At 37.8% G+C, this 23430-nt stretch overlaps 4 protein-coding genes across 7 annotated transcripts; 2 read left to right on the forward strand and 2 right to left on the reverse strand.

Annotated features, from left to right (window-relative positions):
* Positions 1-6085: 6085 nt before the first annotated feature.
* LOC113761033 (glycine-rich RNA-binding protein RZ1A) lies at positions 6086-9456 on the forward strand. 3 transcript variants are annotated; one of them, XM_027303838.1, is made up of 5 exons: positions 6086-6191; positions 7191-7309; positions 7605-8140; positions 8250-8710; positions 8805-9456. In XM_027303838.1, exons 2-3 carry the CDS (start codon positions 7199-7201, stop codon positions 8112-8114), a joined length of 621 nt encoding a protein of 206 aa, XP_027159639.1. In that variant the 5' UTR covers positions 6086-6191; positions 7191-7198; the 3' UTR covers positions 8115-8140; positions 8250-8710; positions 8805-9456. The 3 variants fall into 3 exon arrangements, with proteins under 3 accessions (XP_027159639.1, XP_027159638.1, XP_027159637.1); XM_027303837.1 differs by having other exon boundaries at positions 6087-6191; positions 7181-7309; positions 8250-8723; XM_027303836.1 differs by having other exon boundaries at positions 6087-6191; positions 7181-7309.
* A 1932-nt stretch (positions 9457-11388) lies between these two features.
* LOC113753795 (vacuolar iron transporter homolog 4-like) lies at positions 11389-12039 on the reverse strand. Its single transcript, XM_027298043.1, has one exon. The coding sequence runs from the start codon at positions 12037-12039 to the stop codon at positions 11389-11391; it is 651 nt and encodes a 216-aa protein (XP_027153844.1).
* Positions 12040-14239: 2200 nt separating this feature from the next.
* On the reverse strand, positions 14240-17943 carry LOC113760591. Of its 2 annotated transcripts, XM_027303234.1 has the most exons (3): positions 17550-17943; positions 16074-17450; positions 14240-14673 (listed from the first exon to the last, which is right to left on the reverse strand). In XM_027303234.1, exons 1-2 carry the CDS (start codon positions 17823-17825, stop codon positions 16083-16085), a joined length of 1644 nt encoding a protein of 547 aa, XP_027159035.1. In that variant the 5' UTR covers positions 17826-17943; the 3' UTR covers positions 14240-14673; positions 16074-16082. The 2 variants fall into 2 exon arrangements, with proteins under 2 accessions (XP_027159035.1, XP_027159033.1); XM_027303232.1 differs by having other exon boundaries at positions 16074-17943.
* A 2237-nt stretch (positions 17944-20180) lies between these two features.
* On the forward strand, positions 20181-20809 carry LOC113759272 (protein Brevis radix-like 3). The gene is made up of 2 exons (XM_027301837.1): positions 20181-20324; positions 20450-20809. The coding sequence occupies exons 1-2, from the start codon at positions 20181-20183 to the stop codon at positions 20807-20809; spliced, it is 504 nt and encodes a 167-aa protein (XP_027157638.1).
* Positions 20810-23430: the final 2621 nt, after the last annotated feature.

The raw sequence follows: 23430 nt of genomic DNA on the forward strand, positions 1-23430 counted from the left end.
AAACTTCTCAGAATCTGTCTTCCTTCCTGATGGATATATCAAGTTATGCTAGCAGTCAGCACTCTGATTCCCTTCTCTCCATGTGTGCTGGAGTCTGCATTCCCAAGCTTTATTAGCCAAGCTCAATCCATCTCATGACTTTCTTAGGTGGAATCACTCCAACAACGGGGCTTTCAACTCTAAATCAGCTTATAATTTGTGCAAAAATCCTTCCTCATGTCCAGTAGATAATAGAGCTCCATCCCTCTTCCGTTGGATCTGGAGAGTCAATACATCTTCAAAAGTCAAGCTTTTCCTTTGGCTAGCTTCTCAGGACCAACTCCCTACAAAAAGCCTTCTTGCCCACCGTATATTTCTATCCGAAGCCTCTTGCCCTTTTTGTGCAGCTCCTTCTGAGAATTCGGACGACGTTCTTAGGCTTTGTAACCAAGCAACATCCTTTTGGCTTAAACTTACCCAAACCTCTCAAACCTACCCCCAAACCAACTCGGATTTTTATTCTTGGATCAAGGATGGATGCTCCTCCACCATTCCTTCCTCTTTCAATCTTATTCCCTGGGAACCATCTTTAGCGTTGGTTGTTAGAGCCTTTGGCAAGCTCGCAATGCTAAGATCTTTCAGAAAAATTTTTCTGATCCTATCAAGTTTTGCCTTCACCATGCCCTTGAATTTTACCTATTAGGACCTGGTTCTCATATCACCAGATCCCCTAGACATGAAAAATTCATTAAATGGATCCCCCCGGCTATAGGTTTTGCCAAACTCAACACTGACGGCTCGGTCTCTTGACCTTCAAACCAGGCAGGAGCTGGTGGCATAATTCGTGACTCAAATGGGTTATGGATTGCAGGTTTTGCAAGAAATTTAGGCTACGCAGAATGCTGGGCTCTTAGAGATGGTTTACAACTTGCAAAAAACCTTAACATCCACTCTCTTGAAATGGAGATGGACTCTTCCAGTATCATCTCCTTGCGCAAGTCAAATAATCTTATCTCTCATGAACTTTCGCCTATTATTCTTGACTGCAGGGAGCTGTTGACTACATTCTAGCAAACATGTTTCTACCATAAATATCGCGAAGCAAACAAATGTGCAGACATCCTAGCAAACTGTGGAAGAAGCAGCGCTCAAGACTTCACCTTTTTTGAATCATGTCCTAATTTTGTCCTTCCCTTACTTTTGCAAGATTTAAAAGGGTGTTACCACCGCACGGATGACTGTACTTTAACTTCCACTTTGTAGACTTGACTTTTACTTTAATGCATCTTTATTTACCAAAAAAAAAAAATTAAGGGCTCTCTACTGGGGAATTTTCAATCAGCTTCATCGCAACGAACGAATCAGTCTCTATTACAACTTTCCTATGTCCCAGCTTCCATGTTAACTCAACTGTAGACCATGTATTATTGGCCCATAGTTCTGCAGCACCATTACTGGCTAATCCTAGGTTCGAGCACAAACCACCAAGTTAACATCCGTTTCCATCTCTGATTAGGCCTCCAACTCCGGCCAAACCAAGGTTGTTTGCTGAAGCTCCATCCACATTAAGCTTTACCCATCCACATGTCACTCGGAAAGTATTGTACTCATGTTTTATTTAAACTCCTCACAGATGATATTGCACCATGCAGAGGAGGGTTATACAAGTACGCATTTTTTGTGGATGGATAATATATCTGTGTAAAAAATGAATATAAGATTGAATATACATGGATGCACAATGAATCTGAAATGTGATTCCAGATATAAAGTACTAATGTAAAATAAATAAATAAATACTACAAATTATGAGAATATCTAGAATTTAGATACGCTGGTTCCCTATCTTTTAGCCACTCAACGTTGTTTGTGAACATTTCTACCAGACAAGAATTTATACTACCACAATGTATGAATATATATATATATATATATATCTAGAGATGTGTGCATATAGCGTGGATACCTATTCTTTTTTTTTTCAAGTGTTTTTTTTTTGTTTTATTTAATTCTAGAGGGTACGATGTGATTTTGAAAAAGAAAAAAGAACGAGAAAAAGGTGACTTAAAAAAAAAAAAAAAGGTCACAAGTGTACTGTTATAGTTTTCAATCTCATTTAGAGTGGTTAGAAAGGAATAGCGTTTTATCGTTTACTTGTGTCCTTAATTGTTTAGGTAACAACTTTAGTATTGTCATTTGTAGTCAAAAAAAGAGAGATAAAAGAAAAGAAGAAAAGAAAGTAAGAAAGGCACATCCAAACTTAGAGCTCCACTGATACCAAAATAAAATAAAAAATTCAACTTGTGTTTTAAACTTTTAACAAAGGGTAATCGATTGTTTTAAAGCCGGCAGGAATCAAAAGAACTAAAGGCCTGTTTGATAACATAAAAAAACGCTGAATCTGAATTTTTTCAGACATTCAGATATTTTGTGTGTTTGATAAATGAAAATCTATTTGCTGAACTTATTAAGTAGTACTGAACCTGTGTGTATTTTTGCAGCACAAGAATCCTAACTGAATACTTAATTCTGATAAGAATCAATAGAATTACTTCAACTACCTTATCTTATCTACCAAATCTACCCTTGTTTGTTAATTATGTTCAAAATTCTTATCTAATTAAACAACATAATATTCTCTATCTAACAATTTTTAGTTTCTCTTTTCTCCTTTTTTAATGACTTTCACATCTTTTTCATACTTCTCGTATAATATATTTCATCTTTTATATTAATTTGATTTAAAAATAAATATTGTCATTTTCAGACCTAACAATTTTAAACTAATTAAATCATAGATTCTATTTCTTTTTTGAATGAAAGGATATAAGGGCAAAATTGTCAAATTAAACTTATTAAGCATTCAGCTATAAATATTTATCAAACAGTATAAATAGGTTTAGTATTAAAATTCAGACATTCATATATTTTTTTCAATGCTTAAAATTTAACAAATTAATTGTTTCAGTATTCAGATTTCAGAATTCAGATTCAGTTTTATCAAACGGAACCTAAGAAGAACTCACCAAGCAAGCAGTCATCATTAACAAGTATCGATTTTTTTCTTTTTCTTTTTCATTTTTCGAGCAAGTCCTCAGTTTAATTTCCTCCACCCCGTCCCACTTCTTAATCATATCTATCCCCTACTAATTTTTTTTTTAAAATTAAAAAAAATTGATTTTCGATATTACCCAATTTACTTTTAGACATTTAATAATTTGCTTCCTATTTGAGTTACCTCTCAATTGGACCTCACAAGCTGCCTCCTATGTGTCACGTATTCGTCTTTTTCCAAGTTCTATTTGCAATCTAATTTTTTTAAAAAAAAAAAAAAAGAGCTATTCAGAGGGCTGCTACAGTTTTAAACTCACTTAAAATAACTATCAAAACTTGTTTTCAAAAAGAAATAAAATAAAAAATTGATTGATTCAAGTAGTGCGCCATAAATTTGCTAGAATAAGGTATTTCTTTACTCACTTAAAAATCGCTAGCAATGTGAAAGTAGTCAATTTCTGTAACAATCAACAACCAAAATATGAACAACATTTTTCACTAAAACCACTCCAACTTCTAATCTGAGCAGGTGCATGGCATTTTCTTAAAATATAATTGGCTTCTTGATTCATCATATATCAAGTCAACAAAATCGCGGTAGCATCTCTAACATGTATGAACATTTGATGGTGTTGAGAAAACAATGTAGATGACCTATTAGTCTATTTAAAAACAGAAAAAAAAAGGAAACTATAGAAGGAAATACAAAAAAAAAAAAAAACAAGGTGTAGTGTGTGTGTCTAATATAGAGAAAGGGAGAGAGAGCATTTCCTTAAAAAACAGGGTGGAATACAATTTAGGTTCTCAGGTTGTATTAAGAAAGCTTACTAGAATAAAAGCTTGGTAAATGGGATAATTATCCAGCACCATGCAAGCAAAAACGTCCTTACCCCCTTGCAAAAAACCAAAAAGGTGAACCACTCGGTTAGTACATTGCTGGCAGAAAAAGTTTTACCTTTTTTTTTTTTTGTCTACACAGGGGTATCCCAGTCTTCGACCCGACTATTCCCCCTGTGACCCGAGAGGAGAGGTCCATTCCCCTTGAACGCGTTACCCCCGGGACTCGAACCGTGGTCGCCATATCCTAAAGAGGAGCAACGAGCCACTCGAGTTACCTCGGGTTGGGCAAGTTAATACATTGTTGGCAGAAAAAGTTTTACAATTTTTTTTTTTTTTGTTGACACAAGAGGTATCCGGCCCTTCGGTCTGACTAAATGAAACTCAAACTTTTTTCACTAATGCTGGGAAGAACATACTGAGAATCACCTTAAATGAAACTCAAATTTTGTTCACTAATATATTCAATTCCTAGTCAATTTCTCTAACTTTTCCATTTCTTTCTATTTTTGAATACACAATTTCCTTTTTGCTGTAAAAGTAGGGTTGAAAGCCATAATGCTCTAGCGGAGGCAACAAGTTCAAACCCCGGGATAGCAGGGGAAGTGACATAGCACAATCTAACTAGATGACATCAAAACCAATATATGGTAGCTCATCACTACCTAAATCGACCCAAATGACATGTATCCTGAAGTAGGTTGCTTATCTCAATGTGGTGATTAGAATAAAACTCCACATATTTAAAATATTGATAAAACTATTGATAGCATGAATACCAAAGAGACGGAGAAGTAGTTATGATTGGTTTCAAAAACAGACAAACTCGAAGCAACTACTGATTGCTAATTCTCAAGAAAATATCCCTCTATTTTCATCAAATCATCACCTCCAAAAGATGAATTACATGTCAACTTATAGGCAGGAAAAAATATCAGCATGTTGAAGTTAAAAGAATATTGAAAATAAACTACATAATGAAGTTCCTTCATACTTTGTTTAGGCAAACAAAAGGGGTGAAAGTTAAGAAAAAAATTTATTTAATTGTGGAGTTTTTTACATAGAATTTCCCGTAGTATATCTATATAATCAAGTGCATTGAGGCAAACTACGAGGAAGTATAGATATATCTCTTGCTATTCAATTTGAAGGTTTTACAAGTAAATCAATTAAAATCTTAAAGCCTCTAGTAAACTTACCATCACCTCCTGCTCATATTTTCACCTAAAAAGGAATCAAACCAAGACAGGTAAGTTGAGTAAAAATAAGTTTCAAAAACAAAAGAAGAACCATTTTTTGGATGGATGTAATGAAGTATGAAAATTTTTAGATAGTGACTACAAAATAAAAGAGCTCAAAATGTTAAGTTCAAATTATTCGAGTCGAGCTCGAGTTTAAAAAAAATAATAAAAAAAATTATTTTATTTAAAAAATTAATAAAATTATAATTTTTCTTAACAAATAATAAAATATTATGATATATATATAATTTTACTATTAAAAAAAATATATAATTGAACTTGAGCTGGCTCGCGAGCTAACAAATTTAGTATTTTTGAATTCGAATTCAAGTTCGAATTCGATTTGATCAGCTCGAATTTACTCGAGGTCGATGTTAACCGAACTCAAGTCGAACTCGGACTTGAGCCGCTCACGATCGACTCGCGAGTGATTCGATTCGTTTACAACTTTAGTCACAGCAGATGCACGTTTGCTATTTTATGCTTGTTATATAGACATGTTAAACCCTTTTGGAGTTTATGGAGGAGGACGACCATAACTTGGCACCCTCTTCCTATTTTATATACATTCTTTAAATGACAGGAGTTTATGCGAACAGTCACAAAAATTAAAAGTTTTACAAAGCATGTTGCAATTAATTCAATATGCTAGAAAAGCTATAAAATAAGGGAGTAAGTTTGGAGTGGGGATTGTTTGAAATATTTATTGTAATATTTTTATGATATGATGTACATAAAATAAAAATGTAGCAAATAATTCTTTACAAATACTGTGTTACCCAAACAAATCCAGTAGTGCCAACTGTCACGGGAAACAATAGGGCCCACCAACTATCACAGCAACGGTTGCGATCAACCCGTCAGTCGTCAATTGCGGTCAATAAAATGAAGGCCGGGTCAACGACTGTTGATATACAACTGGCTCCACTAGATCAATATAGGAGTACCTGGCAGATAAATACGGAATAAATAGAAAAATTATTCGGGTTTCCGTTTTCTGATTTCTGCGTTCTTCAACCCTAAAGTAAAGCAAAGCAAAGCAAACCAGAAGCACTCAAAAAGCTTCGTATAGTTTTCTATGTAAGTTCATCTGATTCAAACCACTTGCTCTAAATCTTATATGTACATCTTATACACTGTAATATTGATGCCCGCTTCATTATTTTTAGCCGTTAAATTTCAATCTGTATTTTTCTTTAACCTGGAAAAAGGAATAATGGAAATTGTGGTTAGATCTGATTTAATTAAGAGGCTTGATAATCTAGTGTGCCATGTATCTCGAATATGGGTCTATGGAGATGAGGGGTAGAAAAGGGTTGATGGAAATTGGATTGTATAACTATTAGAGATAACGGTGTGGTTCTTGTCGATGGGCTTGCGATGTTATCTGTTTTTTCTTTTTTCTTTTTTTTTTTCAATTTTCTGGGATTTTATTAAAAATCATGTGTATGTGATTTTTAACTCTGCAGCATGTTTAAAGATAAGGGTACGGTAATTTTTTTAATCTGGAAGAATTAATTGTTGTAGGGATGGTGGGAACAATAGTGTTTTTTATTAAATTATTCGTCATAAACCTGTCCGTTATTGGCTTATCCCACCGATTATGGGGAGCACAGGGTACTCTTTAGTACAAGGCAGAACAATAGTTTGCTGTCTCCATTCCGCTTGGCTGTGTAAGATCATATCTTTGGCTAAAACCGTTATCTGGAATTGGAATTTTTTTGTTGTATTATTTTGCATGTGGTAGCAACTGTTGGAGGATGTTTGACCTATGATATACGATGTGAATATGCTTTTTCTGATTTTAAGATGTACAGAACTTAAATTTCTGTCTTGATCAGTTCATAAATGCATGTGGTTTAAAAAACTTTGCGAATCCTGATGTTCTCTCTACTTCCTATGAGTAACAGAATGGGTTTAAACTTGTAAGATGACTGTTAAACTACAGTGGATGCTGATGTTTTATAACTGTTCTGGTCAATCATGAATTTTATTTTATGCTTTTCTGTAGATCTTTTCTGGGTATTTTTTCTTTTCTTATTCCATTTCTTATGGATCAATTTTGGTAGTAAAAACCAGATTGCAACATGTCTGATGTTGCGGAGTATCGCTGTTTCATTGGAAATCTGTCATGGTCAACATCTGATCGAGGTCTAAAAGATGCATTTGAGAAATTTGGCCATCTTATTGAGGCAAAGGTAACTGTGTATCACTTGTTTTTGATATTAAATTTTAACTGTGATATGTGTTTGTTCTTTTAGTGACCTGTTGATATATGCTATGATCTCCTTGACTATCTTCTATGTGTCACACTTTCCAAGACCATAGAAAGAGAAAAGGAAGAAAAAGATTGATATTGTCTTCTTCTTCGCGTATTGATCTGACATTACTAATTCTTTTGCTGATGAGAAATGTTCTGAGCACCATATTTCAGACCTCTGCTTTTGACCTTTCAAATTTGTAATTTTACAGTCATTGCTGGTATAATTATAGGTTGTTATGGACAAGTTCTCTGGACGCTCCCGTGGATTTGGATTTGTCACTTTTGATGAAAAGGAAGCAATGGAGGAGGCCATCCATGCAATGAATGGCATGGATTTAGATGGCCGACCTATCACAGTTGACAAAGCACAACCTAACCAAGGTGGCGATCGTGATATTGATCGCCCGCGTGATAGGGACCGTGGTCGTGATCGAGATCGTCGTGATTATGGGGGTGGTCGTGGATCTGGTGGTGGAGACTGCTTTAAGTGTGGTAAACCAGGACACTTTGCTAGGGAATGTCCTGATGATGGTGGTAGAGGCAACCGATATGGCGGTAGAGATGACAGATATGGTGGCAGTGGTGGAGGTGGAAGAGGTGGTGGGCGTTATGGACCTGAAAGGAATGGAGATCGGTTTGGTAGCCGTAACAGAGATGGTGGTGGTCATGGGGGAGGTGACCGATACAATCGTGATCGATCTGGGCCATATGACCGTCGTGGTAGTGGAGGTTTTCGCTAAGGGTAGAATCTGACTGCCACAGATTGGTATGTGAATCAATTTGGTTCTCTAGATTCTTGCATTTAGTTTTTATGGTCTGTTAATTTTGTCTCAGGTTTATTGTGGTACTAAAATTCCTTTTCATGTGCGTTGCAGTGGAAGAATGGATGTGCTGCTTGTGATGGAACCAAATGGCTTGAAGTATATTGGAAAAGGATATTTTGTCTTCTTGGCATGTTGGCAAAGTGGATCAATCTTTTGAATTCATGAAAATTGGCTCTAATATTCTACTATTTTGTGTTCGTAAGATGTTCGATATATGGTCTGATGGGTGGTCTGTCACTCTTGAATGCTATTATTGCTGCTGGTTATCTGCTTTGTTGATGGAAATTTCACTGCCCTTATTTGCTGCTGGATGCATAATGATTTCATACACTGGAAATTGCACATCACAAAGTTTTGCATTATGTTGGGTGGTTTGAGGACATACGGTGAGACCTTAAAATTGGTGATAGGAAAACCTTGTTCCCCACCTTCAAGTGTGCCTGTCAATTGAGGTGTAGAGGCTGTCTTACAAGCTGTATGTCCTATGTTCTGGTAAAGAAAGATTTAAACGTGTGAGTAAATCGGGTAATGTTTGTTTCCATCAAGTATATTATGAAGTGAGCTATTTTAGTGTTTCCAGTATTAATATTTTTAACGTTTTGGCAGGCGCCGTAATTGGCCTTTTGGATACATAGTGGATCTGTTTGCTAATTGGGGGTAGGCTTTTAACATAATAAAATTGAGAAAGCATTTTGGACAGCAACAAGCCCTCTGGAAGTTATCGCACTGTTAGTTACTCATAGCTTCTGCAAGGTGAACTAAGGGAGGATTATGCCCAGTTTAAAATCCTGGCAGTTATTTAGATACTCTTGGGGAGTCTGCAACTTTTGTCCACGATCTTGTTCTGGTCCTCTCTTTGATTTACTCTCTTTGGGACAAGAGCTTCCTTTCTGTTCTTCTAGTCAGGGCTTTTGTTGCTGAGACATATTTCAGTGGTCAATATGTGTACGAAGTTGCAGTGTTTTTCCTCTTTCAGTTCGTGGTTCTTGGTAACTGTGCCTTGCAATCTCAAGGATGGATCAACTTTTCATAAACTCTGTTTGAGACTGCAGCATTTTCGAGTTAAATGACTTGTCCCAGCAATGTCAACTTGTGTTGTTGGGTGATGAGAGTTCTCTGTCTGTGTATCTTTTTTGTTTTTCCCATTGGTCTATCTTTTATTATTTTTCATGTTAATCTTATAGACAATGGGGGAACGGGAGTTTGGGCAAATTTTTTTTCTTCGCAATCCTGCTAATGGTTGATGCTTTACTGCTCAGATGGCTGTAGACCTGGTGCTTGCTTATACTTTTTGTGCTTTCCGCTATTAGTAACTTCGTTTGTCTAGCGCAGATATCTGCTTGTTTATTATCGCTGCTGGAGTGGCTATTGATTTCTCTCCTCTTTTTAATGATGATTCTTGGGTTCACTTTCCTGCAAAGGTTCGATTGGAAGGACAGAGTCCCAAGTATTTACGTAGTTTTTTGGTATGTCATGGCGGGTTTGGTGAGGTTTTGATATGTCAACTGTAGATGAAATTAGGACTTTCATGGATATAATGCCAACAGCAAGGGCGATTAGATTGTGTAATCAAATAATCATTGTTGCTCCTTGTATGTAATTGTTCTGTGCTTGAATAAATGTTCTAAGTCATTTTTTGTTGGTAATCATATGAACAATTGTATGTTCTCCTCGTTTGCCTGCCACTATTCTCTAAGCCCACATAACTCCATCCTTACCTTTTGTTCTGCAGAAATTTTAGTTTGCAGTTTTTCTGTCTCTTCAATGTTTTTATGATCGACGGTTTTGCACAAATTGCATTTCTTCCCGGGAAAGTGGTACCTATTGTTTGCCCGTTTGCTGTAGAAGATACGCTGTTAGTCCCCCCAACTGGCATAGCTTAGAATCCTACGCAATTTAAGATAAAACATACTAATAATCGTGGCTTAAAAGTTGGGGCTCTTTTTTGTTTTGGTGGGGGGAGCATATTTTTAATCGCTGGTACTTTCGTTCTTAGTGAACAACACTTCTGTTTAAACAGATTTGATACTCCACAATCGGATGAAAAAGAAAATCTTCTGAAGACGCAATTTCTTGCGCCATGAAATAACTGAACATGGTAAAAGAAAGAGGAGAGGTGAAACCTTAACGTTAGTTAGGCAGTCGGATTATGGACTCTTTACTGGTCATAATGGTCTGGATGCTACGTACCACAGGACGGATACAAGAATCATTTTTCTTGATCTTCCTTTCGAGAACTTGGGAGGAGTTGAACGTTGCTGGTACTCCTGAACTATATGGAGCTGCTACTGGGTTGATGATAACTTGGGAATTTTACTCTCTGAAATAATGTGACTCGGGGATGGTAATATAGAAACAGAATCATCATCTGCGTTGGACACGTTATGTGCCCGTGGGAGGAAGCAGGCTGGAGTGAAAGTGTACCGTATACGAACAAAAAGTTATGATCTGAGCAACAGCCAAACATCATATGCAAGTACTTGTGGTAAAGAACCATCTTATTTGGGGATAAATTGCTATGGTTTTTAAACAGTTCTTGCAATTATGAATCACAGGTTCTGTGGTGACTTGGGACGCACAACACACGAGCAACGAATGTCGGGCTCAGTTCCCTATTAGAGTTGAAAATTGAGATGAGGTTATTAACTTCGTGCTCTTGCTGGTAATACTGGCAAGTGATGCAACGATAATATTTAGTGCTTTCATATTTTTGGAGGAAATTCTCCTCATTACTGAGTTAGTGTTCATCATTTTAATGTGGCATCTGCATTAACTTTGTCATTTTTCTTTAAGCTTATTTTCACTCAATTTCATGTAGACCATTGGAAATAGGCTATTAACTTTTTAAGTGGTTTTGTCAGAATTTACTTTCAACTGAAAGCTATTCTGGTATTGGGAAAGACATCTGACCACATGAAGGTGTAAAGCGTAACTACAGGAATGATGTTCCAGGAGTTCTACTCCTAATGGATTCGCAAGATACTAGTATTATTTATCAAGAAGATGTCACAGCAAGGAGTGAAACTAAAAAGGAAAGAAAAACGAACACCTCGCTGACCGGACAGGATTCTACATTTCACAAACTTAATTGATCAACATGCAGCAACCTTCTTCAAGCTGAAGATTGCATTTATTTTTCATAATTTGAAGCGACGGGAAAAGGTTGAAAATGACATGGTAGTTGATGATTTTATATTTTCATTCCAGTGGAGCTTATTAATTTGGTCATTCCAAATGTGATGGCCATAGCCATCCAACCTCCAATCAACGCCCTAGCACAGTTCTTGATTACAGAAGCCTTCCCTAGCACTGCCCCAACCCATCCAAAAACTAGTAAAGCCAGGCTCACTGCAGTAATGATGGCAGCCAACCTCACCTTATGGTCTCCTATAAATGCAGCTGCCAACAAGGGCACTACGGCTCCTAAAGAAAATGCAAGACCCGATGCCATTGCCGCACTCAGTGGATTAGGCAGATTTTCTTTCTTGTTTTTTTCTTCATCCTGTCCGGTCTCTATCATTTCTGTTTCTCTCTTGATCTGTGCAACCTCTATCTCAAGTTGAGAGTAAACAGAAACAAATTCTCCAATTGCCATGCTACAGGCTCCAGCGACCAGTCCTGCAAAACCAGTCAGGATCATGGCTTTGACATCTGTTTTAACAGCTCCAACCCCCATCATCAATGATGCGATTGAAACCAATCCATCATTAGCTCCTAATACAGCAGCTCGAAGCCATTGGGACCTTTGTGAGTAGTCAAAGTCCTCTCCTGGTTCTTGGTTCTGGTTTTGGTCATTAGCACCTTTGGGAAGTGCAATTTGGACGGAGTTTTGGGTACTCATGACTGGGAACAAGGAAAGACACTACAGTGAAACAAGGGAAGGCTAAGCATGCAAGATACTACCTGCTTGTTGAGGACACATTCTTCCCATGCATTTATAGATGGAATCATTAAAAAAAAATAGGCAAACTTGATGATGCTCGGTTCCTTTTTGGTATAAAAAAAATAGGGTAGTGTGGAGGGCACAAGCTTCAGTGGAGACCTTTTAGGTAAAAGATAATGAACCTTCTCTTTACATACTCAACTCCTAAAGTGAACGAATTTGTTATTCATGATCTAATTTCGTCAACTAGAATATTAGTATCTTTCTCAGGGATACTTGATCTCCTGCCCCTTTTTTCGCTGTAATACTTGATCATATCTGAATGAATATTTACTGGAGGAAGCTACACCAGTTCAATTCTTTCTGCAGTTTATCCATAATTTCATCGCCAAGTACATATCGACACTCAACCCATCAAAACACAACTTCACCTAGAAGTTTGTAACCCGAATTCTCTTCACATGAAAAGACTAGCTACTGCTCCCAATCTTATTTTCTTTCACTGCACGATGTGACATAGATAGCTCAAACATACTAAGGTAGGAGTAAAACATCAAAACCTCTAGAAGGCATCGTTCAGAACTAGACAGGTGTAACTCTGTTTTAGGACATAGAGATCCAATCTGCTCAAAAGGGGCTGCTGAGGTTTAGTGTCTCAGAAAGGTCGTCCTGCCTGTCAAAATTTTTTCAGTTCTGGCATGCCATTTCATCTGAAGAAAAAGAAAAATCTGCTCTGGTCATTCGGCCCTAAAGTATGAAACAAAGAGTAAAATTCAAATCTTAACTGTGGACTAATCGATGTTTCTGTTCGGTCTAGTTTTTAGGCCTGACCAAATGCGCAGATTAAATATCAAGATATCTCTGCCAATTTCACATCCCCCGCTCCTCTCTTTACCCATTTTTCAAACGGCAATTCCTTACTTCCTTTGCAATAAGTAAACCCCATTTTTCAAAGTTCTATTTGTAAATTTAGTTCTACATAGTACCGCAGCTTAAATCCTGTGAAAAGATTTCCACATAGCTAATCCACATTTGATAGAGGCCCAAACTGCTTGTAGTTATACTAGCTGGTAATCTCTTCCAGATATGGCTCAACCAACCTTTCCACACAACAATGTTGCAGAAGATGACTATGGTGAATTGATGACTACGTGCGTCTACTACATCTAGAAGCATTGGACCACAGGGACATCTTCTTCTATGACATATTCACAATGAGAAAACAAAGAAATTCTTGTGCAATTGGCCTCCAAGTGGGATAGCATTTAGACAAGCCAAATACTTGTCAAGAACAGGATATATTATGTAATTCAGGAGTGTGCATGCCACACAAAAAGTTCAAGAAAAATCATTATTATATCTAAAGAAGTGTGGAATCCACACATGAAAATCCCTCCCCAATCCAGTGAAAGTTAATGGCGGTTTCTTTTTCCATATTATACTTTATTTTGTTTATTCCACTCGAGCAGTAGAACTCATGGTGATGTTGTTCTCCTTCCAATTACCAGGGAGTTTATCTTCACTCTTTCCCTTGTAAAGAAGCCTAAGTTTTTTGTTTCTTTTCTTTTCTTTGGGGTACTGAACGCCTAAGTTGTCTTACCAAGTATGATGCCGCTGGATAAACCAGAGTGCTCCGGAGGATGTAAGAGACTCAAAGAGTTAAGAGCCTCTGAGCGTACTGATAGAATGTGTAATTATACCCGAGATCACTTAGAAGGCAGGCACTGAAACAAGAACATGTGCTGCAACTTTAAATATAAGCATTGAGAGTGACTTTGTGTTCCACTTAAAATCTCAAGGTTCATATTATCATCACTTCTTGATTGATATCTCTCCCTAGTCCCATCCTGAATTGATGCATGAAGTAATTGTTAGGATCGAGAAGACTGAAATGCAAAACCCCCCAAATTAATTTTTTCCAAGCACACAAGAAAATTCTATAAGGAAGGTGGAGTTGAATGCTGCATTGGCAACTATAGGAGTCAGAACCTGGCATGTAGCTTAAGGCAAGAGTGGCTTTACCATTTAAGCCAATCCGCTCTCATTCAAGGGAAATATTCGACCCCCAAACACGAATTCGCAGCAACTTATGCCGTGTGACCATTAGTTCAGAGGAGAATACTTCTGGAATTGATTGACAATTATACAGTCCCAGGGAAAAAATAGGGCAGATATATGCTAAATATATAGCTCACTATGCCGGCATATTACAAAGGAGGGCAAGATTGCAACATTTATTCGATGCATTATGGGATCTACACCACATCCATGAGTCAATTGATCTAAAATTAAAAAGAAATTACAAATTACACATATCTTGAACTCCTGCAAACTGTCACCTACTTGATAAAAATACTGGTCATGAAGGTATCCACCTCTTACCATAGGAATAAAATGTATTTACAACTCTTTGCTAATTGGGTGGATCAGGACGCTTTCTATCTCCTTCTACAAGTATCTTGGTATCACTTCCAAAGACACTCAAAGTTTAGGAAAATCACAAGCGGTGACCTTCTGAAGCATCTTCTCTATTCTATTATTGTCCTAAGTTGCTGCCGTTCTCTCTCTCATAGAAAGATTATATTAAAATTCCTGCAACATTTAAAAGAGGCAATGAGTCCATTTGCTCACTACTGCCAGTAGAAATAAAACTGCAACAGAGACTAAATAATACCATGTTGAAGAAAGCAGAATAAAAGAGAAGTTGAGGAGACATACTAGATCCCTTGACTTATTAACTTCTCGATGCCCTCAATCACTATAATGCAGAAACTTTAAATGTTGAAAGAAGTATACAGACAACAAGCAAATCGAGGGAGGTCAAGGGAAATAGTGCCAATTCAGTTTCAAGTGACCAAAAAGGTGGACCACAACAAACATGTTGGCCACAAACATTTTATTCAACTTTTATTACTTAAAAATCAGTTTTCACTTAAAGAATACCCATCTTATGCAACCAAGAATGATTAATGGAAAAGATCAAGAATGATGCCCGAATGGCCCCAAGGAAAGGCAGATAGAGCACATCAGTCAAGTAAAAATGGACATCAATTAGGCAAATAAGATCAGTATGCACTGATATAGGGCACCTTAGACATTGATATGGTATTGCCTGTGCTAATACTTTGTTGATAGAATGCTTCTCTTTCCCTCATCAACACACAGAATTTTTGGTCAGCCACAAACAAATCACTCCATGTATCGCTAAGACCATGATGAGTAACTTCAGTTTCACAAACACAAAAACTCAATACCATATGCTAATTCTTTCCACTTAAACGTTGAAGCAACTTGAATACGTAAAAACTATTTCAGAAATATCAGCACATGGTACAAATTACATACCAGTATCAGACAAATGAAAATATACAACACATATGTACCTATATACATGTATGTTACATACATATAAATACGTATGGAAGTATGTGCATATGAATGTTTGTATTTTGTCGATATTTAACCTTCTAAGCAACACCATAACCATCAAGAAAAAAGTAAGTATGTACAAAGACTTGAGGTTTCATATTGTGCTTTTGATGCAATGAATGGATTTGAAGATACAATAACAAAAATGACCATCAAATACCAAGGTAGGCAATTGCATGTGGGCATGAGTAAATGGAACATCAAACCAATATACATTTACTCATCAGCGGAAGAAGTTGGCATGAATAGCAGTAGAGTAATCTATAAAGCATAACGCTATAGAGTGGGCACGAAATGAAAATTATGTTTTACGGTTGGTGAGCTAAAGAGGCACTCGTCTATCATTATGCAGGGCAATTCGTCATCAAGATGTTTGCCCACCAACAGCCAATCACTCAAAGAAGAGGAAAAGGAGCAATCAATTATAAGTTGAGAACAGCACGTGAGATCATCATGCAATAAACAACCAAAGAATAAGTCACAAAAACAATTTTGACGCATATAGTTTCCAAAACTCCATCACTAACAATAAACTTAAGTGAAGTTGTAGAATCTCTTTTTACCTGTACAATTCAGATCCCTTCTTGGGATGAACCAACTACAGAAGCACAACCCTGCAGATTAACAACACAGGAATGCAATGAAGCATCAGACAACCCGCTACATTCGGCTGAGCAATAAGCCAATCTCGGAGCAGAAGCCTGATTTTCTTTATTAAAAGCTATGCAGTAAGAAGAGGCATCAGTCTGTAAGCCTTGACTTGAACCTCTTATCCTCTTGTTATACTCTAATAAACACTCCTCAGGCTTTGCATTGGCACTCCCTTCTTGCTGTATAATATCACCACTTGACTGCTCTGGGCTGAAATTCCAAGCACTGTCAACAGGTAATTCCATCTTAACTTCATCTTGCAGACAACATTGAGATTCAGATACGATTCTAGTATCATCCTTGATGGTACAAGTTCCAAGATCACCAACCTCACCATTTCCTAAGCACTCCTTCCTCTTCAAGACGTTCCTTGTATAAGTTCTCAGCACCGGTTTAACAACAGCAGATGTAACCGCATCCCCAATCTCACCATTTTCTAAGCATTCTCTCCTCTTCAAATTATTCCTTCTATAAGTCTTTAGTACCGGTTTAATAACACCAACAGACATAGTATCACCAACCTCACCATTTCTAAAGCATTCATTTCTCTTCAAATTGTTTCGTGAATAAGTCTTTAGTACAGGCTTTAAACTACCAGAAGCAAGGACAGAACCACCCTCTTTCGACTCTACATAAGCTGAAGTCTCACTAATACTTCTCTCCTGAACTTCATCTAGCTTAGAATTGGTGCAACCCCCTGCCTTACCACCTTCATGACTACCTGAGTCCATCCAATTTGGTGAAATACCATTCGAACCATTCTTCTTTAAAACATCTGAGCAGCTCAAATTTACTGAGCATGTGTGCTTTGATATCCTTGGCGAACTATTCATGGCACGGTGCAACCGAAATGCCAATTCTGCATCATCCACCACCCTAGTCACATCACTAACGCCACTACCTTCATGGCTAGCATTTCCCATTAAACCCTCACTTATCGTCTTACCAATGCCATCCTTCTTCACAGCCAAGTCCAAAGCATTGCTTGCCAACTCCACCGCATTCTTTGCAACCACAGCCTTTCTTAGAGCCTTTTCCTTCGCCTTCACAGCCAAGGCAACCTTCTTTTCCACCGAACAATGTGCATCCTTAACCGTCTCCTCTAAAGACCTATCAGCATTCTGAGCCCGCCCTGAACTCCCAGAATCACCATTTTCATTCTTCTTCTTACGAACCCTAACTGAATTTTTCAGCAATTCTGGCACCCAACAATCAATACACACTGAAAACCCTAAATCCCTAGTGCAAAAAGACCAGGGGGTCGAATTACCAAATTTACTAACACAGTCCTTGTGAATTAGGCGGTCACAATCACGACAAACAAGGCAATCAGAAGAAGGATTTGCGATATCTTTGAAACAGTAGAGACATATTTGGCCAGAAGTTACCTGCTTGATGCATTTCTTGCAGAGAAGAACAATCCTCCAAAAGCTGTCCAGGGGTTGAAGGCGTAGCTTGGGGTTACTATAATCGATCCGGAGGCCACAGCCATGGCAGTCAGACAAATTTGGGAGGTCCCGGGTTTTCTTATCATTCTGGGGCAAATGGACTTGGGCAGAATTCGGTAATGGAGTATGTTTGGGTTTTTGGGCGGCGAGGAGGCGCTTTTGGGAGGGGGAGTGGGTAGGGGTCAGGGGAGGTGGTGGACGAGCAGAATTTGGCATTTTGGGTACAGTTTTGGAGCCGAATTTGCAAAGAATTTGTTTAGGGTTTGGAGTGGTGCCGGTGGGGGGGAAGGCTCGTTTTGGTGGCGTTGGCCGCTGGGCGTGGCGTTTTGCGGAGGGGTTTATGAGGGTTTAAGAAATGAAACCGGTGGTTAAATTTGAACGGCGAGGACTTTTATACCAGTACTTTTCATCCGAGATTGATTTTGGTAAATCACCTTTTTATTTCCTTGAACACAATACAGTAGTGAGGAGATTCATTAAGATTTAAGGCCACTGCTATATTGTTTGAATTGCTAGATTCTTTTTTTCAAAACTTTTTGTAATATTTAATGAATACATTACTCAATCAAAATTTTTATTTTACGTAATTTTACTCTACATTTCAAAAAGTACTGGAGCCTGTTTTTCTAAAATTTATTCAAAAATATGTAAACCATTCTATCCCAGAAAAGTCCCTTCGGGGACATCCAATAAAATTGGAACGAAACTACCTCGGAGATTGATGATTAAGCGGCTCCATGTTGCCCTATAATTTTAGTAGAAGGATTCAATTAATTAAGTTGAGGTCTTGTTATGATTTATGAATGTTTGATGATACAAAATTCAGGGATGATCTATCTTTCATTTTGTTGGCTTGAATCAATTGGCCAGTCAATTAGTAGAGCCCATTAATTTTATGGACGTGGAGTAGATGGGACATCATCAAGAGTTCAACTCCGCCCCTATCAAAATTGCGCAACTGGCAGCGATGGAGGGAGGGACGTATTCAAATGCCACATTTGTCATTTCCCGACAGTCATATTATGCTGCATTCGGTTGGGTGCACTAAGGATGACCAGAGAGGCAGCAGGAAAATGTTGAATAACACTTTAATTTTTTTTTTTGATAATAAAACATATTTCATTAAAGGATTACTGGAAATCGTCCAGCACAATTGAGATACATCGCTGCCCTGATGGCAGATAAACATGCACTAAAATTATATATCTGTAATTTAACAAATACATAAGATTTGAGAAATTAAGAACAGATCTAAAAAGTACCATAAATTTGAAAAACATTTCATCATAGAAAAAGTCGCTGCAGTTCTCTTTGTGCATGCTGTAATCGTCAGATCTGCTAATCAACAGTTGTAAGGTCCAATAAAGATGGTGAGATCTGCCGAGATTGATCCAAATCTGAAATATTCTCTCAGATCTGCTATCCAACTGGTTCAAGTTCAAAACTGAAAGTGAGATCTGATGAGAAGACTGAAAATATTGTAGATCTAACATATAGATCTAAGGGAGAATTATAGTTTTGGTCCCCAATTTATTACCAACGCGCGAAACTAGTCCCCAATCGATTGCACATAACAAATGTGATCCCTAATCTATTCAATTTTGCTCAAAAGTGGACGATTGACGGGTTTTCATCATTTTTTGACGGAAATAAGTGACGGAAAGCATGTGCCTGTACTTAAAATCCTTTTTTCATTTTTTTAAGCGGAAAAACTCATAAAAAACTATATCCTGCTTTCTGGTGCTCCCATTCCTAATTAGCAAAGACAAAACACACTAATTGTCCCCCCTTCTTCTCTTCAGGCTCCAGAAACGAGAACAAAAAACCAGATGAGGCCATGCCCCCACGAGGTTGTGAAGTGTTTCCCTCCGAAACTTAAACCCAAAATGTGACAAAGACGGACGGGAAAAACTCGAAACTTGCAGGTTGCAGCAGAACCCGTTGCCCGCCTCTCTTATGATCTTTTCCTTGCAGAAATGCTCCCTACTGTATGCACTAGTACCACATGGAGAGAGCAATGAAAACCCCACAAATCTCAACAGCTTTTCTTTCACACTAGTCTCTCTCTCTCTCTCTCTGCATCTTCGCTCTTCTTTGTTTTCCCTTTCACATTCTCTTCTTCTTTTATTGCCTTATTTATTATTATAGACAAAAAATAGACAGACAAATGGAAGGAATAATAAATGGAAGGACAAAAAAGTACGTGTACTAAAGTAGACAAAAAGTAATCCTGCTGCAAATGAAGCTAACGCGCGCTTACCTCTCTCTCTCTCTCTCCCTCCAACCTTCTCCTTCTCCAACTTCTACTGCAATTTTTTGAACCGACCCTTCATGCTTCATAACATAAGTTGAGTCGTCCTCCTCATTTTTTCTTCGCACTTGATCATGCCCTCATCAAATTCCCGAGTACATGTACTCCTCCATTGATTTGCTGACCCACTTTTTCCCCGGTACCCCGGGGGCAAAAGCTAAACTTTGATTTACTAGCGGAGATCCCACAGCCAAAAGGCAAAACTATTCTACATTCTCAATTCCTCGGCGCGCAGCTCTGGTCCAGTCAAGCAGCAAATAATGTTGACTTGTATAGCTTGCTCTAAGCAACACCTCAATGCCGCATCTCTTCCCCAACCCCAACATGATGATGACGACGACGCCGCCGCCGCCGCTATTTCCACTCCTTCCACTAGACAAGCCATCAAAGCCCTCACTTCTCAAGTACTGTAGTCTGATGTCCATCCATTACTCTGCCCTTTTCATTCTGCTACATAATTCTCTACGGAGTAATATTTTCATTCCAGTTTTACATTTGTTGATCATTAGGCATTATTATTGTGTTTTAGATCAAGGACATTGCAATGAAGGCTTCGGGTACGTACAAGAACTGCAAGCCCTGTTCTGGCTCTTCCAATCACCACAATAACTGCGGGGATGACTACGCCGATTCGGAACCCGGCTCTGTCTCTGGCCGCTATCATTTCTCCTACGCTAGAGCTGCTGCTGCTGCTGCTGCTGGTAGCTCCAATTCTACGCCAAGGCGGCCCTGGGGGAGGGAAATGGAATCCAGATTGAAAGTGTTTTCCAGCGGCGAAACCACGCCCGCCTCCGTCAGCGGCCGGACAGAGTCGGTTGTGTTTATGGAAGAAGACGAGCCCAAGGAATGGGTCGCTCAGGTGGAGCCTGGCGTCCTTATCACTAATTAATATAATTAACTCCATTTGCTAATTGAGTTTTGTCTTTGCTAATTAGGAATGAGGGCACCATAAAGCAGGAAATAGTTTTTTATGTGTTTTCCCGCTTAAAAAAATGAAAAAAGGATTTTAAGTATGGGCACATGCTCTCACGTGACTTATTTCCGTCAAAAAATTATGAAAACCCGTCAATTGTCCACTTTTGAGCAAAATTGAATAGATTGGGGACCACATTTGTTATGTGCAATCAATTGGGGACTAGTTTCGCGCGTTGGTAATAAATTGGGGACCAAAACTCCAATTCTCCCTAGATCTAAAAAAACTCCAAGATCTGAAAAAGTAAAGAACAAAACTAAATAAAATTCTCACTAAGATAATTTAGGAGAGAAGAAAACTCTCACTAAGATAACCTAGGAGAGATTTTATTAAATGGATAGAAGAGCAAAGGACAAAGGAAGAGGAAGGGAGACCTTGGTTTAAGGCTAAGATCTCCCTCCTATGGAGGAGGAAGGGTAGAGGAGAAAACCTAGAGAGAAGGAAGAGAATCCCTCCGCTAATAACACTTTAATTAAGACAGGGAACAAATTGCTCACCTGATTCTGGGGTGCTCCCTACCCTTCTCATGTTGGATTTTTCACGTCTCTATCACATCTCCCCCTCTTCTTTCTCTTTCTGCCCTTTCAAAACCTTCTATAGAATATATTACTATTTCATTAGGGAAATGTTAATCACACTATAATTTTTTATAAAGATACTCCCACTAGTATTTTTTCCCCATCATATAGTATAATAAATGAAAATCATATACCAATAAAAATGATAGCACGAATGCCATTTATGAAACAGTGAAGCAAAATTAATACTTACCTTCGATTACTTATTTAAGTATACCATAAACTTATACATTTATCTTTCAAATCATCATAAACTTATTTAAGTATGATGCTTAGCCTTTCAAATCATCGTGTTATTAAGTTCCAAATGTCATGATTGAAGCATGGTAAACTTTTCTCATTAGAAACACCAAATCAACAAGAAAACAAAATCAAGAAATTCTACTTGCTTGGAGAATGGATTTGAGACGCATTTGCAAACACAAGCAAAACACAAATTCTTTATACAAGCATTTGTCTTTAACCACAATTAACAAATAACACACCATGTTGTCTGTTACTATAACACACCATGTGATGATTGAAGCATTGTAAACTTTTCTCATTAGAAACACCAAATCAACAAGAAAACAAAATCAAGAAATTCTACTTGCTTGGAGAATGGATTTGAGACGCATTTCCAAACATGAGCAAAACACAAATTATTTATACAAGCATTTGTCTTTAACCACAATTAACAAATAACACGCCATGTTGTTTGTTACTATTTTTTTAAAATTTTTTGGTGGCCCCAAATGCGTCAATGGGAAACTCGGAGGAGACTGAATCGCCACCGAACCAAATGGTGTGCTTCTGCACTTGCTGATAAAATTTTAAAAAGAACTACAAGCCAAGATATTTGGTCCCTTGACCTACACTCAAGAGGAGTTTTAAAACTCTTCTCGGTGACTAACTACTCTAGAGATAGTTGGTTTGTTATATGTTACCGCTTGAATACACGAGTTCTGTTGAGTCTTTTGGTTGCTTCTGTCTCCACACACACACGCACACAAAGATGTGGTGGTGCGGGAGTCCGTTTCACGTTTCTATGCACGCAAGTAATCCAAGGCAAAAACAGATACAGAATTGCAAGAACATCAAAATCCACATCTCTGATTGTGGTCAAAGAGTTCCGTAAGAAATAGTAATGGGATATCAACTGCTATTAAACATTCGCGCTAGCTGCACGCAAGGGTACAAGCATATCTATCATTCTATTCTACCACGTTATATGCCGTTTTTTGTTTGCATGCATGGGAGGATCATTTTTGTACGTAAATGATCTTAAACAAATATAGGAATATCAAATTAACCATTTATAAGGTCAAGTTTGCACCACCTTTAAAGTTTAAACTTGGGAAGGTCATATGTGCCTTCATTTAATTACTTTTAGAAATTTCATGTCAAATGGCTTCAAAAATTATTACTAGATGCTAAGCGTGATAATTTGAATTGTCTTCATCATAAGTTTTACACCAGTAAAATTTAATGGAAAACTCTTTATATTGCGTGCCGCAATTGAACCACTTGGGTCATGCATGTAATAGGTGTGCATGCAAACTTTCAGAAACAGGAGAGCCACCTGGTGATTCAGTGGTCAGCCCATGTAACGAGGATTTGCTAGTTCTACGGTATTATCTGGCTGGTGAAGTGATAGAGTTTTAAATGGTTTAATAATCTTTCCTCCACCACATCGACCGGCCCTTTTGGTTGCCAGCTTTGAACGAATAATTCACAGTAGCTGGTGGGTTCACATCTAAGCAAACACTTACTATTGGCTTCCTGCTTTTCTGAGTGCTATTCCAAGCAGAATCGGAATGGTCCATGTCATGAGTTAAATTAATCTCGTTGAATTGATATATTATCTAGCTACAAGGAAAAAAAAAAAAAAAAGAATTCTAAGGTCAACTCGATCTTGTCCCCTTAAAACTATACTAGTACACAGATTTAGCCAATCGCAGACCTATGCAGTAAAAAACT

The sequence above is a fragment of the Coffea eugenioides genome, chromosome 2, assembly GCF_003713205.1.
Source record: "Coffea eugenioides isolate CCC68of chromosome 2, Ceug_1.0, whole genome shotgun sequence".
Taxonomy (NCBI): Eukaryota; Viridiplantae; Streptophyta; class Magnoliopsida; order Gentianales; family Rubiaceae; genus Coffea; species Coffea eugenioides.

What these genes read in the sequence shown, in the direction of transcription:
- LOC113759272 (XM_027301837.1), top strand. Translation starts at nt 20,181, where the DNA reads ATGTTGACTTGTATAGCTTGCTCTAAGCAACACCTCAATGCCGCATCT. An exon ending in TCAAAGCCCTCACTTCTCAA is followed by an intron (nt 20,325 to 20,449) that starts GTACTGTAGTCT and finishes ATTGTGTTTTAG; the next exon opens with ATCAAGGACATTGCAATGAA.
- LOC113761033 (XM_027303838.1), top strand. Translation starts at nt 7,199, where the DNA reads ATGTCTGATGTTGCGGAGTATCGCTGTTTCATTGGAAATCTGTCATGG. An exon ending in GCCATCTTATTGAGGCAAAG is followed by an intron (nt 7,310 to 7,604) that starts GTAACTGTGTAT and finishes GTATAATTATAG; the next exon opens with GTTGTTATGGACAAGTTCTC.
- LOC113753795 (XM_027298043.1), bottom strand. Translation starts at nt 12,039, where the DNA reads ATGAGTACCCAAAACTCCGTCCAAATTGCACTTCCCAAAGGTGCTAAT.
- LOC113760591 (XM_027303232.1), bottom strand. Translation starts at nt 17,825, where the DNA reads ATGCCAAATTCTGCTCGTCCACCACCTCCCCTGACCCCTACCCACTCC.